The 16,110-nt window shown below is 45.8% G+C and overlaps 1 protein-coding gene across 4 annotated transcripts in view; it reads left to right on the top strand.

Moving 5' to 3' along the window:
* The window catches only part of patj (PATJ crumbs cell polarity complex component), a 355,365-nt gene that overhangs the window by 327,644 nt on the left and 11,611 nt on the right, over nt 1–16,110 (top strand). For all 4 annotated transcript variants that reach the window (XM_067990267.1, XM_067990266.1, XM_067990265.1 and 1 more), the window contains 2 exons: nt 3,021–3,143; nt 10,267–10,371. In XM_067990267.1, the coding sequence (XP_067846368.1) occupies nt 3,021–3,143; nt 10,267–10,371 (228 nt within the window). The remainder of the gene's footprint in view (nt 1–3,020; nt 3,144–10,266; nt 10,372–16,110) is intronic.

Genomic DNA, 16,110 nt, shown 5'->3' with positions numbered 1-16,110 from the left:
GGCTTTCACTGCCACTGTGAATCCAGGGATAGCCAGAGTTCAAAGCAAAGCAGGGTAAAAGAGAAAAGATGCAAAGGGTACATTACTGCCACTTAGCTGTTCCTGCAGCCATGTGGCAGACTTAGTTTGCTGTTTTTAGTCAAAGGCACTATATAAATGCAAGTTGTTGTTTTTGGCACGAGTGTACAGGTCAAGAATGTGTCTCATGACTGAAAATCTGTTCAAGTTGACAACCCTGTTTATAACTGTGGTCAGCAGAGAAAACACTGAAGCAAACGTCAGAAGTTTGCATAAAGAATTATTGCTTTGAAACTGGATACTCATTTTTGAAGTACCCAGATGTGGCAAGTTTTAAAATCAATGTCACTAGAAAATGGATTTGCGTTGGAGAGTAGTTAAGAAACAATATTAGATTAACCCTTAAAAAGGATGGGAGAGTAGTTGTCTTCACTCATAATATAGTTCAGTGGCCTCTCGCACCGCAATTCCAAATGTGGATTTCTTTAATTGGATAGTTTTATTATTATTTTTCATTTACACCAGGTAGATTAAGTATGAAACAAAAATTGTGTCACAAGTGAGGTTTGTACCAGTGTCTCTCCCAAGTTTCGAGCAGCGTAAACCATTTTCTGAAGCAAGACTCATATGGCCACAAAGGAGGCAATATCAACACGAGAGATGGGGCTCGATTTTAGGGTCGGGTTTCCTGCGGGTTTCCAGCGGGGGGGCCCCGAAAATCCTGATCTGAGGTCACGTGACCGGATCGCGCCGTGATCCCGACCACTTCCGGGTTCCCCGATGACGTGCGGGGCTGCGTGCGTGGCCCCCGCTGGTGGGAATCCCGCAGGCAATTAAAGCCAGCGGGGTTCCACTTGAGTGTACTTACCTTGCTTGTTGAGGTCAGTTAATGAGCTGAATCAGCTGTCAAAAGAGGAAGTGTGGGATTTCACCTGCATCGCAGCGTGTTTCCCACACTGGGGGAAACAGTCTCTCTCCAACCAGGCGTGTTGCAGCCAGCAGCCTGTGGCAGGTGCCAAGGTGCACCCCACGGGGGAGAGTCCTCACCCACACAGGAGGCCACCGCGTCACATAGGGCAACCCCTGCCCCCCACCACCCCCCGCCAAGCCAGAGGACAGACCGACACGAAACTGCAGCCCCAGTCTGAGGAACCACCCACCTACCCTGCACAACCCCTCAGACCAACAACGGCCAGATGGGTGGTGCGTGGACACCCTTGGAGGACGAACAGAATGACCAGCCCCAGCAGCCTCGCAGTCCACGCCGTCCGCCGCAGAGACGTGGAGCCCCCCAACACGGGGTTGTTGCACGCCCACCTGCACAGCAGGAGGGAGGGCTACAGCAGAGAGAGACGCATCGCAGAGGGCACTACCCTCGCCACATGGTCCACAGACCGAGGCGAATCTCCCCGGACCTCTCCGAGCAGCAGTGCACAGGGAGGCGCAGATTCGCTCGACATGTAGTCGTGGAGATCTGCAGGCTCTTTCATGCCGAGCTGCTCCTGCCTGGTCCCAGCAACAAGTGCTTACCTGTCGCTGCCAAAGTCACCACTGCCCTCCGCAACTTCTCCTCCGCATCCTTCCAGGGTGCAGCCGGCTACACCGCCGATGTCTCTCAGTGGTCTGCGCGGAAGAGCCCTGCAAATACACCTGCACCTACTCTGCAGTAACACGATGGGTGGCATCAGTGGTGGGTCCTCATAGTGATACCCAGGAGCGGGCATTATTGGACACAACAGACAGTATTCGCGGAGACATGGCAGTGGTGGTGCCAATATAATGTGTGCTGTTTGTTGCTCTGAAATTCAATATAGGTACCACCCATGGCAAACCCTCCGACACCCTTGTGCACCCCCTTCATGCTCACGAAACATTTGCCTTACGCTGCCTACTGCACATATGTGATGCATGCCCTGTGGCTGCAGCACAGGTGGTGGCAGGTTGAGTGAGGCTGGCCGTGAGGGAGATGCACGAGAGGGTGAGTATGGGATAGAGCCATGAGATTGTATGAGGATTGGGTTGCGTGTTAGTGGCAGGATGAGTACTGGCGAGGTGAGTAGGTGGAGGTAAGATGAGGATGGGGTTTGAGTGGGTATGAGGGGTGATGTGACAGAGTAGTGTTGGCGGTGCCGAAGGAGATGTGGGGTTGGGGCAGTGTTGTGGCAGATGGAGTGTAGGGGAAAGACTTTGTGTTCTCACTGTGGCTGACCTACTGAGGTCATTGCAGCGCCTCCTGCACTGTATGCAGGTGGGCGATATGTTGGTTGCGCAGGTGACCCCCTCTGCCACCTCGAGCCAGGCCTTCTTGGTGGCAGAGGCTGGCCGCTTCCTCCCGCCCGCCGGGTGGAAGATCTTTGTCTTCGCCCTCCTCCTCACCCCATCTGATGATACCTGGGGTGAGGCATCATTAAACTGGGAGCAGCCTTCCCCCTGGGCTGCTCCATGCTGAAATTTGTTCCATTGGTTGCAGCATCTGTCAGTGGAGGACTGCCCCTTTAACTAGAGAGCCTCCAGCTGACAGATCGTACTGCGCATGCGCAGCCCGCCCGACGCGCAGACCAGCAGCGTGGACCCCGGAGGAGCAGGTAAGTGGCTCCAATTAGTGGGTTGCCTGCTACGATCGCGCGGGCAACCCACTAATTTCACCGAGCGTGTTGACCACGCTCCCGAAACGAAACCAGCAGGCCTGGTAAAATCGAGCCCATGGTGTGGATACTATCTAGCATTATATAGATGTTTTTGTTTTTAACATGATACAGGCAGGATGAGTTTGGAATTGTTTTGCAGAGCTACCCTGTTGTAATACAGGATAGCTCCCATCTTCGACTGAACCCAGTATATGATATGAGCTCCTGCGGAGTAACTCTGGGTACTAAGCAGGATTTTAGACAAAATAGCCCAGGATCCAATACTTTTGGGAAAAGAAGTACTAGTTGATTTTTTTTTCTGTTAAAAATATTTTTTTGTCAAATTACTGACAAGATTATTCATGTTTATCACAGGGACCAAATGATGCACTGGGAATTAGCATAGCAGGAGGCAAGGGGAGCCCTCTCGGTGATGTGCCTATCTTCATCGCCATGATCCAAGCCAGTGGAGTGGCAGCACGAACACACAAGCTAAAGGTGGGACAACAAAGTAGCATATGTCTCATTGTAAATCTGCAGTACTTATTGCAAGTAAATATCCATTCCAGGTGATAGATATGTTTACTGTAGTATGCTTCAGTGCTAAAATGTTTACCCTCAGCTATCATTGTGGAACACCAATTGCTTCTGGAAGCGAAACACCTACATTCAATACATAAATTAACTGCATTGACTCTATTTTTGTGTTTATTAGACTTTCAGTTATATTGTAGTTTTGGTAATAATTAGTGTGCTGTCCAAACTCTCTTATCATGCCCAATTAGAAGTATAGAAAAGTATGGAATGAGAAATGTCTATTCAGCCCATTAATTCAGTTCCTTCCAACATACCATGAACAGTTTGGTCTGTGAAAGATTCTTCAGATTTATTTAGTTCTCTAAGAAGGTTAATCAACCACAGGTAAAATTTCCACAAAGTTACAATTTTTTTACCTCACAGTCCAAAGTAATGAAGTAAATATCGGATAGCTATCTCATCAGAAAAATATTCAAAGTTGTAGTCATTTGTGGATTTAGTAATTATTTATTCTCCTCTATCATTCACAAGAGAAATCATCTTGCTGCTGAAGAACCGATTTGTGCTTCCCCACTCGCACATACATACTCAAACACATGCACAGAGCTCTTCTCTGCTTGTGAAATTTCTAATGTAAGAATATTACTAATAGAACATTAGAAACTTAAAGGCAGTCCTTGGATTAAAAAGTTGGTTTCATTTGCAACCAGTGTTGCTGCTAATGCCATTAGAAACCAGCTGTTGGGAAGTGTATGAGAATGCCAGGGGATAGCTCTTCCTTTACTTTTTCCCTCCCTCCCTGTAAAAAAAAATGTCTGGTTTCCATTTTTGTCTTCCCACTGCTGAGTAGCAAAGATCAGTGCGTGGGGATCATGGGCACAGACACACATCCCGCCACAGTGTGTTCGTGCCACACGTCGACAGTGCTATCAAGTGGCACTTACTCATCAATAACCTGCTCACCGATGCTCAGTTTGGGTTCCGCCAGGACCACTCGGCTCCTGACCTCATTACAGCCTTGGTCCAAACATGGACAAAAGAGCTGAATTCCAGAGGTGAGGTGAGAGTGACTGCCCTTGACATCAAGGCAGCATTTGACCGAGTGTGGCACCAAGGGGCCCTAGTAAAATTGAAGTCAATGGGAATCAGGGGGAAAACTCTCCAGTGGCTGGAGTCATAGCTAGCACAAAGGAAGATGGTAGTGTTTGTTGGAGGCCAATCATCTCAGCCCCAGGGCATTGCTGCAGGAGTTCCTCAGGGCAGTGTCCTAGGCCCAACCATCTTCAGCTGCTTCATCAATGACCTTCCCTCATCATAAGGTCAGAAATGGGGATGTTCGCTGATGATTGCATAGTGTTCAGTTGCATTCGCAACCCCTCAAATAATGAAGCAGTCCGAGCCCGCATGCAGCAAGACCTGGACAACACCCAAGCTTGGGCTGATAAGTGGCAAGTAACATTCGCACCAGGCAAGTAACATTCGCGCCAGACATGTGCCAGGCAATGACCATCTCCAACAAGAGAGTGTTTAACCACCTCCCCTTGACATTCAACGGCATTACCTTCGCTGAATCCTCCCACCATCAACATCCTGGGGGTCACCATTGACCAGAAACTTAACTGGACCAGCCATATAAATATTGTGGCTACAAGAGCAGGTCAGAGGCTGGGTATTCTGTGGCGAGTGACTCACCTCCTGACTCCCCAAAGCCTTTCCACCATCCACAAGGCACAAGTCAGGAGTGTGATGGAATACTCTCCTCTTGCCTGGATGAGTGCAGCTCCAACAACACTCAAGAAGCTCGACACCATCCAAGACAAAGCAGCCCGCTTGATTGGCACCCCATCAACCACCCTAAACATTCACTCCCTTCACCACCGGCGCACAGTGGCTGCAGTGTGTACCATCCACAGGATGCACTGCAGCAACTCGCCAAGGCTTCTTCAACAGCACCTCCCAAACCCGCGACCTCCACCACCTAGAAGGACAAGAGCAGCAGGTACATGGGAACAGCACCACCTGAACGTTCCCCTCCAAGTCACACACCATCCCAACTTGGAAATATATCGCCGTTCCTTCATGGTCGCTGGGTCAAAATCCTGGAACTCCCTAACAGCACTGTGGGAGAACCTTCACCACACAGACTGCAGCGGTTCAAGAAGGTGGCTCACCATCACCTTCTCAAGGGCAATTAGGGATGGGCAATAAATGCCGGCCTCACCAGCGACGCCCACATCCCATGAACGAACAAAAAAAAAACTATTTTGAAAAGTTAATTGTCAAATAGTGCAGCAAAACACAGGATAAATGCAAAAATCACTTTAGGGAAGATGTATGGACAAATGCCTGGTGGCCTCAATTTCAGGGCAATCAGGCAAATCCCAGCATGAAATTTCACAGTTCCCCTCTGATTTTTCCAGTTTAAACAAAGTCAAGAAAGGTAATTGCTTTTACCCTCGCAACTACTGTCTAATTATCCCTACATCAATTCTTTCTAAAGATATGAATGCTGTTGTTAACTCAGATTTTCCATCACCTTAAAAGTTTTGGTCTATCCATGATTGGCTGTCTGGTTTTCAGCATGCTTGTTCCAATGGTGATGTTGATGCATAAGTTCTTAAACACTTGGTGAATCATTTGGACATCTCCAAAGGCTCCAGCAGTATCCAGCATTGTGCACTTGTGAGCAAGTTGCAGTCATACAGTTTCCCCCCAAAGTTATGTTTATTGCTATCTAGTTTCCTTATGCATTCTTCTATCTGTGCTTTAATCAATGGCTCATCCTCTAACTTTATTTCTGTTAATAGAATAGTTCTTCTGTCCGCTAGTGATTTCCTCCACTCATCATCCAACCCTATCCATTCTTTTGCTGATGACTCCACTAGCTTCATCAACTTCCTTCAAATTGTGTATCCTCAGTGCATACAACCACAATTCCTTTTATAATGCAAAGGTTAAATGATTACATTTCAGTCTCCCCCATGCCCTTTGACGGAACATTGAAAATCTTGTTTCTTTAATTTTTCAAAAGACTGTTTTTTCATGTGTCTCTCAACCAACAACTATCATCTTTTAGCTTTGATGGCTCCACTTTTGGCCCTTTGTCTATTGACTTTCTTGGCCTCATTATCTCTCCTAACCCTCAATTGGAACATGTGAAACTCCTCCACAGATAAAACTGCTGCAAGAAACTTTTCCAAATTTTCTCTTTTATACCTGCACTTTCTTCCCTCCCCCAAGCAATTTTTAACTCTCTATAAAGTCCAAATCAGTTTTGAATACTGGTCTCTCTCTCTCTCTCTCCCTCTCCCCAGCTTGTGTTCTCCCCTCTTCACTCTCATTCAGGTCCTCTGGTACACACATTAGCTTTCAGATTCCACATAGTATTTCTCAAGTTGAAATCCATTCCATCGCCTCCCAAAGTTATTAATCTACAAATAGACATCAACTGGCTATCGCAATCACTACAACATGCTATGTCACTATACATCTAAGCCACTCCTAGATGACCTGTTATTCTCTTATTCTTCAGGTGGGATTGTACAAACCCCTTCTGTTTCTGCAACACTTAGAGAGAAACAAACTGCAAGCTAGTTAAACTCACAGCTAGCCCACAAAATATTCTCTGTGATTGTCAGTCTCCTGGTTCACTTTTGTCTTGTAATGTCTGTCAGGACATCCTATTCAGACATTAGGCACTAACATTGTGGGCTTGGTTTTTTCTTGGTTTCTTCCAACACAAAAAAGGAAACACACATTGACGATGAATGCAAGCTTCTGTTCTTAAATGATCATCTTAGGTTATAAATCAAGGAAGACTGATACCAGCATACACATCAGCCCTGGACAGAGCATTTAGGAACATGGGAAAGATACAATTGCTGAAAAATTGCTCACAACTTTTTGATTATGGCTGTGAACCTTCCTCAAAGTTAGTATTTTACCATGGCCATCGCCTGTGTCTTACCTTCAGAGGCAAGGAATTTAAACAGTAATTTAAACAGTAAGCTGCCATGTTTATTTTGCAGGTAGCACTGTACTACACTTGAAGCAGTAAAGTAATATCTCTTTGACCTAGACAGCATTACAGTGAGATCAGAAAAGAAAAAAACTTCGGCTGACAAAATCTAACTATTGCTTTGACTCTAATGTGCTAGTCTGTTACAATGCTATCAATGTAGATGAGAATAGACTTATGAGTGTAAGAAAGGAACAGGCATAAAGAACTGATACAGGATACAATTAAATAGTTTGGGATATGGACATCAACAGTCAACAGGTGGCGTCCTTGACCTGGTATTAAATCACATCACAGAAATCAACACATCTGTGCATTTTGTTAATTAAAATAAAAGTACTGTGTTTGATCCATTTAAAAATTGTTGCAGTTTTTTTCAGTGATGAATAATAACACAATTGGCCCTAATTAATCATCTTTTATGCGCAGTCCAACATTAATCTAGTTACCCATTCTTTAGTTGTTATTTACCTTCTATCCAATTAGCCTGGCAGTAGGTTTTTGAAAAAATGTTACGTGCACCTGCCTATTATAACAAAAATTCAAATTTAACTGAATTTTCATTTGTGAGGGTGAAATACCCTAAAGTTTTTTAGGGTATTTTCTCCACCTTTACCATGCACCATCTGCAGTCAAAAGGGCTTGCAGGCGACCATTCCCAGACCCCTCACAATGCCATACTGAAACAGTCGCAGAGAGGTGCCATAGGATGATTCTCGCTCTTATTTTCTCTACCTCCCTGTGGGGAAGTGCCTAGCCACAGCTCAGTGTCTCTGTATGGTTGAAATAGCAGATTCTTTACTGCCAAGCTGAACAGATCAGATATTTAGCTTGAAAGTCCACGTAAGCTGAATCAGAAATTTTATTAAATTTTAAGACCATGTTTTCCATTACTTAACACAGATAACATGTAATCATCTAGTGCTGAATATTATGAAGCCAAACAAAGACCCTTAGCTGCAGCAGGACAGCATTGGACTCCTTTCTTGAGAAACCAATCTCAAGTCTTTGGCAGCTTCAAATCTCACATTTGGCAACCTTGCCAGTTCTCAATGGAGCACCTTGTGACAGTAGTTGTCATACCAGAAGATGAAAATCTGTCAACACATGTCACGCCCATATAGGGTTTCCGCCACACTTTGAGTGAAGTTATGGTGGCAGAGCTGGAGCAGCTCCGGGGAAATTCCTGAACTATGTTTTGGGTGTGACTCTTCATCAGGACTGGTCCTTTTAGGCTAGACAGCTCCACCAGTAGAACAAAAAGGACAAGTCTGGGCATGACCAAGAAAGAGTGGGGGGGAGTGGAGTGGGCAGGGTCTACACGTAGATGTTAAGAGTTCAAATCTACCAACTATTTTCAGGAAGAGGCAGCTGATGGTTGTTGTTAAAAAAAAGTTACATTATATTCCTGATTGTAGCTATTGTTTTTAAAACATAATATAAATACATTCAAAATATTTCAGAGAAGTGGTTTGCTGTATAATTGTTGTGTCCTTCAAATGGTCAAACAGACTAATACCCACCGTTCTCAAAATGCTCTGTGTTATGTATAGTTGAGTCTATAAATTTTGTGAATCTAATGTCATACAAAAAACTATTTGGTATCCTGTTTATACAGTGACAGTGGGAAAATATCAGAATTTTGTTATACAAATGTTTTGAGGGACGATTTTCCTCTTTGGCCCCTGCTGGCAATCCAATCGGTGCAGCATACCTGGGATGCACTGTGCCTTTGAGGAGGGAGATGCCCACTGTTTGCCTGGCCCAGGTCATTTGTATGGACCAGCCACTTTCCTAGGACAGGCTTGCCCCCCCTGCCACAGCCTTGCACTGGGATGGGGAGGCAGGGCAGAAACAGGAGAGTAGCTGCAAGCCTAAGAGGCCTGCAACTGCACTCCTGAAATGCAGCAGCCAGTAGGGCCTGAGGAATAAAGATCCTCCGGGGCAGGGAAATATACTAAATATGCTAAAAACTGGCAATAGTTCTTAGTTCCAATTCATCCTCAGACTTCCCCAGGAACCTTCACAGACTGGATCTGCAGCGAGTCCCAGTTTAAGCCCCATTGCCAGGCTTTGGCGCCTAATAGGCTGACGAGGAGGAAAGTGAGGCAGGAGGCCAGAAATGCCCCCTCCTGCCTCATTACAATGGTTACCCTGGACCTGCACATATTGCAGGCTCCAGCCCAGTATCGCCCAGAAAGGTAATCCCTGGAAATCCCATGACAGTGTAGTGGGGGCAGGGACCTGATGCACTGGGTCGCTGCCACCCATTTTCTTTTCGTTGATTGCTCAATTCCCGAGCGCAATGAAGAGGAATATCTCTCCTTTGTTTTTAAATATTGTTAAAAATATATTCAACTGTGGGTATTTGCTTCTGTGGAGCTTCAGCAGTGACATAAATTGTACAATTATGGAGCCTGCCATACCTCATTAGAAACATAGAAACATAGAAAATAGGAGCAAGAGTAGGCCATTCGGCCCTTCAAGCCTGCTCCGCCATTCAAAATGATCATGGCTGATCGGCTAACTCAGTACCCTGTTCCCGCTTTTTCCCCATATCCCTTGATCCCTATAGAATCCTACTGTTGTGCCCTTTTGCTAAAGTTGTGATTTGCTAAAGTTGTGAGTCATGCGATCACACTGACCAATTCTTACACAACTACAATGATCTTCATGGATTAAAGTGATTCATTAGATTTCACGGCTGATAGAATCCTATGTTCAGAGCAATTTCTTTTAAATTGAGACTTTAGGGGCCAGTTTTCCCAATGCACACTCCCCAACATGAAGCCTTGCCTGCTGGGAGTACACTTTGGGAAATTATGAGTGTGCCACTCCCCCATGATTTCCTGATTTGCGCTTGTGACCACAACACCCTGTGCCATGAGCTACATTCAAAAAATCATCCCCTTAATGTTGATGAATAATTACAACAAAACTCTTCAACAAATTGGTAATTTTATCCAAATAAAAATGTCCAATGTGCTGTTTTCCAGTACTGTAAGTGTTAACTTCCCATTTGAAATTAATTTCCCTTGCAATTAATTAGCTTTTTTTTAATATTAGGTTGGGGATCGGATTGTCAGCATTAATGGCCAGCCCCTGGACGGACTGTCTCATGCAGAAGCAGTTAATCTGTTGAAGAATGCCTACGGAAGCATTATCCTTCAGGTACTGAGATAATGGCACCAGCAGCTGCATGCAGCAGATAACTCCCATTCAAAAGCAGTAGAGTATTGCTGGCAAACATTACTACGTCAAAGAGGGGATAAAGATTCTAGTCTGTATGAATGACACAGGATTTGGCAATGTTTAGATCTGTTGGTATCTAGATATTTCAATGCCACCCACATGGCAATTCTAATGATCATGTGCACACTTATGTGAATTCTAACAAGTGTAACCATGACACTTGGACAATAATGCCTTTTGCTCCTAAGATGTGTTTTTCTTGCTTTTCAATGATATCTTGCACTTTCCATCAAAAAGTCAACACAATAGCAGCTGAGATCTTGCTTTAATGATTGAAACAAAAGGCACAGCAAAGATGACAATTATAGTTGTGTTGTCTAGATTTTAATGTACATAGTACATCTTATAATAAAATAGATTAGAAATGCAAAAAATTTCCCTTGGAATCTCTATAAAATCCATTATTGGTGTTGCTTCCTTATTGTTTGCTTGTCAAAGCTGTGCAGATAACTGCACTTCAAAATACCACAAATCACATTTCAGCTCCATTAGTTGCAATTTTATTTTCGTTAAAGTTCTAATAACCATATATATCACAACAGGTAGTATTGTAATATTACCTGTTATAATATTGTATAGGCAATACAAACATATATTGGGTTAAATTTATTAACTTTGTAATATAAATTAATGTTACTGTCCACCGGACATTTTTCTGGTGCATATGCGATTTTGTAGCGGAAACAATGGCAAATGCAATTATGGAGCTCCTACAAAAACAAACAAATTATACTGCCACTTAAATCTGCGTTTTAATGTTTGTGTCCTCCCAGTAAAGCCTACACCAAGTAAATTGAGATTATGGAAAGTGCCATTGACTGAGTGTCTTTACAACCATACATGGGATTTCACATATGATGGACTTTCGATTCCTTCCCACCCTCATCCATCCAAATTTTGCCTTTCTGTAATGAAGACACTTTTTTTTAGTAGTTTACTGGTTCCATAGCTTCTGGGTACCTTCCAGGATCTCATCCATGTATTCTTCATTTGTGAACTTTAACAGTGAGTGTTAGTGGGCTATCTTTCAAGAGAAGCATTAGATTGTGCCTGGCTCTGTTTTCACTCAAATTTTCTGACACGTGCACTTTTAGTAGGAGTTACTGGAAGACCACTTGTAAAATGACAACAGTGGCTGATTTTATTCATCCCTTTCTAGCCCAGGATCACTGAGGCCAATTATAACACCAATACTGCCACCCTGGTTAAGATCAGCTAACTCAATACTAACCAGGGATCGAATCTGTGCCTTGCTGGTATGTATGGTCGGCACTACACTTTCTCTTTCTAATTGTTGGAGACTCCTTAGGTGTGCATAATGCAACCTTCTGCATCTGTAGCGCTGCTTCGCATCAGGCACTGGTTCTCTGCTTTTTTGGGCACTGAGGCTTTCTCAGTGTTCGATGCACAGTGCACATGATAATATGACCCAGAAGTTTATATCTTGTGCACCTGTTCTGCATTAGGCTTATTAGGCCTGGAATTTTATGTTAATTAGGGGACATCCCTAATGCATTTAAAGGGCATCATTTTAGCACCCGCTATCGGGTGCGTTCCTGGCGGGGGGGCTCTGAAAATCGGGGAATCCCGGAGCGGGACCGGAGCCCGGCTCCAAACCGCCCACTTCTGGGTTCCCCACTGACGCGCCGGCGTGCGCACGCAGCCCCCGCAGGTGGGAATCCCGCAGGCAATTAAAGCCAGCGGGATGCCACTTGAAAGTATTTATGTTGCTCGTTCAGGTCGTTTACAGACCTGATTGAGCTGTTTTATTAGGAGGGGTGGGATTTTACACTGAACTGAGACTGTTTCCCATACTGGGGGAAACACTCCCAGTTCAAACGGAGGTGTTGCAGCCAGCAGCCTGTGGCAGCTGCAAAGGTGCATTCGACAGGTGGCCACTCCGTCACATTGGACAAAGTTTGGCCTCCATCACCCTCCTCCTAACAAGAAAATTCACCAACCTGGAACCGCAACCCCGGTGTGAGGACATACTTACCTACCTTGCGGACCCCCTCAGATGTACATCTTCCGGATGGGGGCCGCCGTAGCTGCAGTCATGACCTCCTCGGAGGGCGAACAGCATCACCAGTCTCGCCGTCCACCTCTGACACGTGGAGCTCCACAACAGAGTGCTGTGACACATCCACCTGTACAGCAGGAGGGAGGGCAACCGCAGAGAGAGATGCGTCGCAGAGGGCACTACCCTCGCCACAGGGTCCACAGACCGAGGCTCAGCTTCCTGGACCTCTCTGAGCAGCAGTGCACACGGAGGCTCAGAGTCACTCGACATGTAGTCGTGGACATCTGCAGCCTCCTTCATGCCGAGCTGCTCCCGGTTGGCCCGAGCACCATCTTCTTACCTGTCGCTGTCAAAGTCACCACTGCCCTCAACAACTTCTCATCCGCATCCTTCCAGGGTGCCACCGGGGACATCGCCGACGTCTCTCAGTCGTCTGCACAAAAGAGCCCTGCAAATACACCTACACCCACTCTGCAGTGACACAATGAGTGGCATCAGTTATGGGTCTTCATAGTGATCCTCAGGAAAGGGCATTATTGCACAAACCAGACAAGATTCGCAAAGACGTGGCAGTAGTGGTGCCAATATAATATGTAATGTGAGTTGGTCAGAAATTCAATTTAAGTAAAAACCATGACAAACCCTCAAACACCCTTGTGCATCCCCTTCATGCTCACGACACGTTTGCCTTACGCTGCCTACTGCACATATGTGATGCATGCCCTGTGGCTGCAGCACAGGTAGTGGCAGGTTGAGTGAGGCTGACCGTGAAAGAGATGCACGAGAGGGTGAGTATGAGATAGAGCCATGAGATTGTATGAGGATTGGGTTGAGTGGTAGTGGCGGGATGAGTACTGGCGAGGTGAGTAAGTTCAGGTAAGATGAGGATGAGGTTTGAGTGGGTATAAGGGGTGATGTGACAGAGTAGTGTTGGCAGTGCAGAAGGAGGTGTGGGGTGGGGGCGGTGATGTGGCAGATGGAGTGTAGGGGAATGAGTAAGTGTACTCACTTTGGCTGACCTACTGAGGTCATTGGAGCGCCTCCTGCACTGTTGGCAGGTGGGCAATATGTTGGTGGTGCTGGTGACCTCCTCTGCCACCTCGAGCCAGGCCTTCCTGGTGGCAGAGGCAGGCCGCTTCCTCCCGCCCGCCGGGGGGAAGATCTCTGTCCTCCCCCTCCTCCTCACCCCATCTAATGATACTTGGAGTGAGGCATCATTAAACTGGGAGCAGCCTTCCCCTTGGGCTGCTCCATGCTGTAATTTTTTCTATTTGTTGCAGCATCTGTCAGTGGAGGACTGCCCCTTTAAATAGAGCTCCTCCAGCTGACAGAGCTTACTGTGCATGCGCAGCCCGCCCGACGCGCAGATCAGCAGTGGGGAACCCGGAAGATCACGTAAATGGATCCAATTAGGCTGCGATCGCGTGCGGGGCTGACTAATTTCACCGGGCGTGTTACCCACGTGCCCAATAGCCCCCCCGCCGCAAACCCGCAGCCCTGCTAACATCGAGCCCACAGTGTCTGAACAGCAAAGAGGCTGCCACAGAACATGACATGTTCCTGCAGCCAAACCTGCAACCTTCAACAACAGGAACGGCTTTGCAGATGCAGTCAAGGTAACAATAACCATGTATTTTTATGCAACGGGATTGTTCCAAGCAACAGTGGGAGACATCTGTCAAATCACCCAATCTGAAGGCCACAGCTGCTTTGTTTTCCCAGGTATCTCAATTCATCAACTTCTTCATGGAAAAGTTGATGAATTGACAGGATAGAGTTCTACACTTCGTCTGGCTGGATACCTCAAACTGCAGGACATTATCAATGGCATTCATGTGGCCGTATGGGTTCCTACCCACAATGTCAACCCTTTCATGAATAGAAAGAAGTTCCATTCCATCAGTGTGCACATTGTTTCTGACCATAGGTACTGAATCATGCCCATTAATACTGCTTACCCTGGCAGTTACAATGATTCCTTTATTTTATGTAATCCATGGTTCCACCATTATTTGAAGGACTAGAGAGACTGGATGGATGGTTGCTAGGCACCAAGGCTACCCACTGCAGTAGTGGCAGCTCAACAAATTGAGGCACTTTAAAACAAGATGGGAAGAGCAATGCAATGAAACACCAGGGTCTGAGTCAAGCATCTTGAAACAGAGGTTTAGATGCTTAAATTGATCAAAGGGGGTGCTGCAGTAGAGCCTGACAAAAAGATCCAAAATTATTGTAGCCGCCTGCTTTATACACAACTTCACCATCTAATGGGGCTTTACCATGGAGCAGGCTGCAGAAAAAATGCAGGAGCAACCATTTATAGAAGATAACCCCAACCAAGAGCCAGAAGACATGTCTGCCCAAACAAGCAGCTGATCAGCCCCAGTGATAAGGTTGTGTCTCATAGCAGATATTTTCACCTAACTGCATGAACAGTCAGTTCCACATGTGGTCAGTGCCCTAGCCACTTAAAGTATTCCCCCATTGCCCTGAGCATAAAGCAAGACATCTGAACACAACATTCCTCACTAACAATCTGAATCTACCTCATGACAAAAGAATTCTCAGGACACAGTAGAGTATGAATAATCCCAAATCCCATTTATACAAACTATGTATAGTACAGGAGTGTTCAGTGTATTTAACTCCAGTGCTTCCCTTTTGTAACATTGTATGTTGTGTGTCTTCTACTGCTACAATGGGAGGAAGAAGTGTGTTGGTTGACTATTTGTGTGTCGATGTCTGCTTGCAAGATTGGAGCTGGCCCAGTACTTCCTTGTGCTGCGAGTGCAAATGGCCCTGCAAGGAAATGCACCATGAATATTGATGCAGTGGCTGCCTGGGCCTATGGCACATTTGAGTGGGACTGCTGGCTGTTTCAGATACAGCATCACAGTTAGAGACGCCATCTTCATCGGTGCAAGTTCCAGCGAGTACAGGGCTGTGCACTCATTCAGCAATTCCAAAAATCTGCATGGGAGCAATGAGGTTGTTAAAGCCCTGCATTATGGCTGTATCAATCTGATTCGCCAGCATAGTGAATCCAGACAAAATGAACTGCTGTGGGTTGGAATCCAAGGTCTGCAGAGCCTTAATCATAAAATTTGTGATCAAAACTATGCCTGAGCTTTGGATTCAGCCAAGGAGAAGCCCATTGCAGTTTGGTACAGTGCATTACAGCACTGCACAAGTGTGGATTGTGGGCAGCCCCATAGATGCCCCAAAGCACGAGACAGGCTCTCCAATGACTGCATGTGAGCTGTCAAACTGCACAAGCCATGTGAAGCCTGAATCCTTGGGCTCAACAACTGCTGCATCAAGCTGATCCTCCAGCTACCAGGTTGCTTCTCTTGCAATTCCACCTGTACTTGTTCCTCCCCATGTGTGCTGTATGTTTTACCTAGTCTTCTGAAAATAACTAATTGACTACCTCTCCCCCCTCCAAAATGGGGAGTGACTGTATCTGGGATGGTGCTTTCACTGTAGGACTGAGTGACACTAAGCACTGTGAGACTGCACATTGAGTTCTGACACTGCTTCCTCTTAAATACAACATATTTGATTATGTTTACATTAAGATGCCCTTGAAACAGAGCTTCACATGGCAAAACATTATAATGTGTTTGACTGGAATGCTG

Source organism: Heptranchias perlo, chromosome 9, assembly GCF_035084215.1.
Source record: "Heptranchias perlo isolate sHepPer1 chromosome 9, sHepPer1.hap1, whole genome shotgun sequence".
NCBI classification, from domain to species: domain Eukaryota; kingdom Metazoa; phylum Chordata; class Chondrichthyes; order Hexanchiformes; family Hexanchidae; genus Heptranchias; species Heptranchias perlo.
This window is presented reverse-complemented; position numbering and strand designations above follow the sequence as displayed.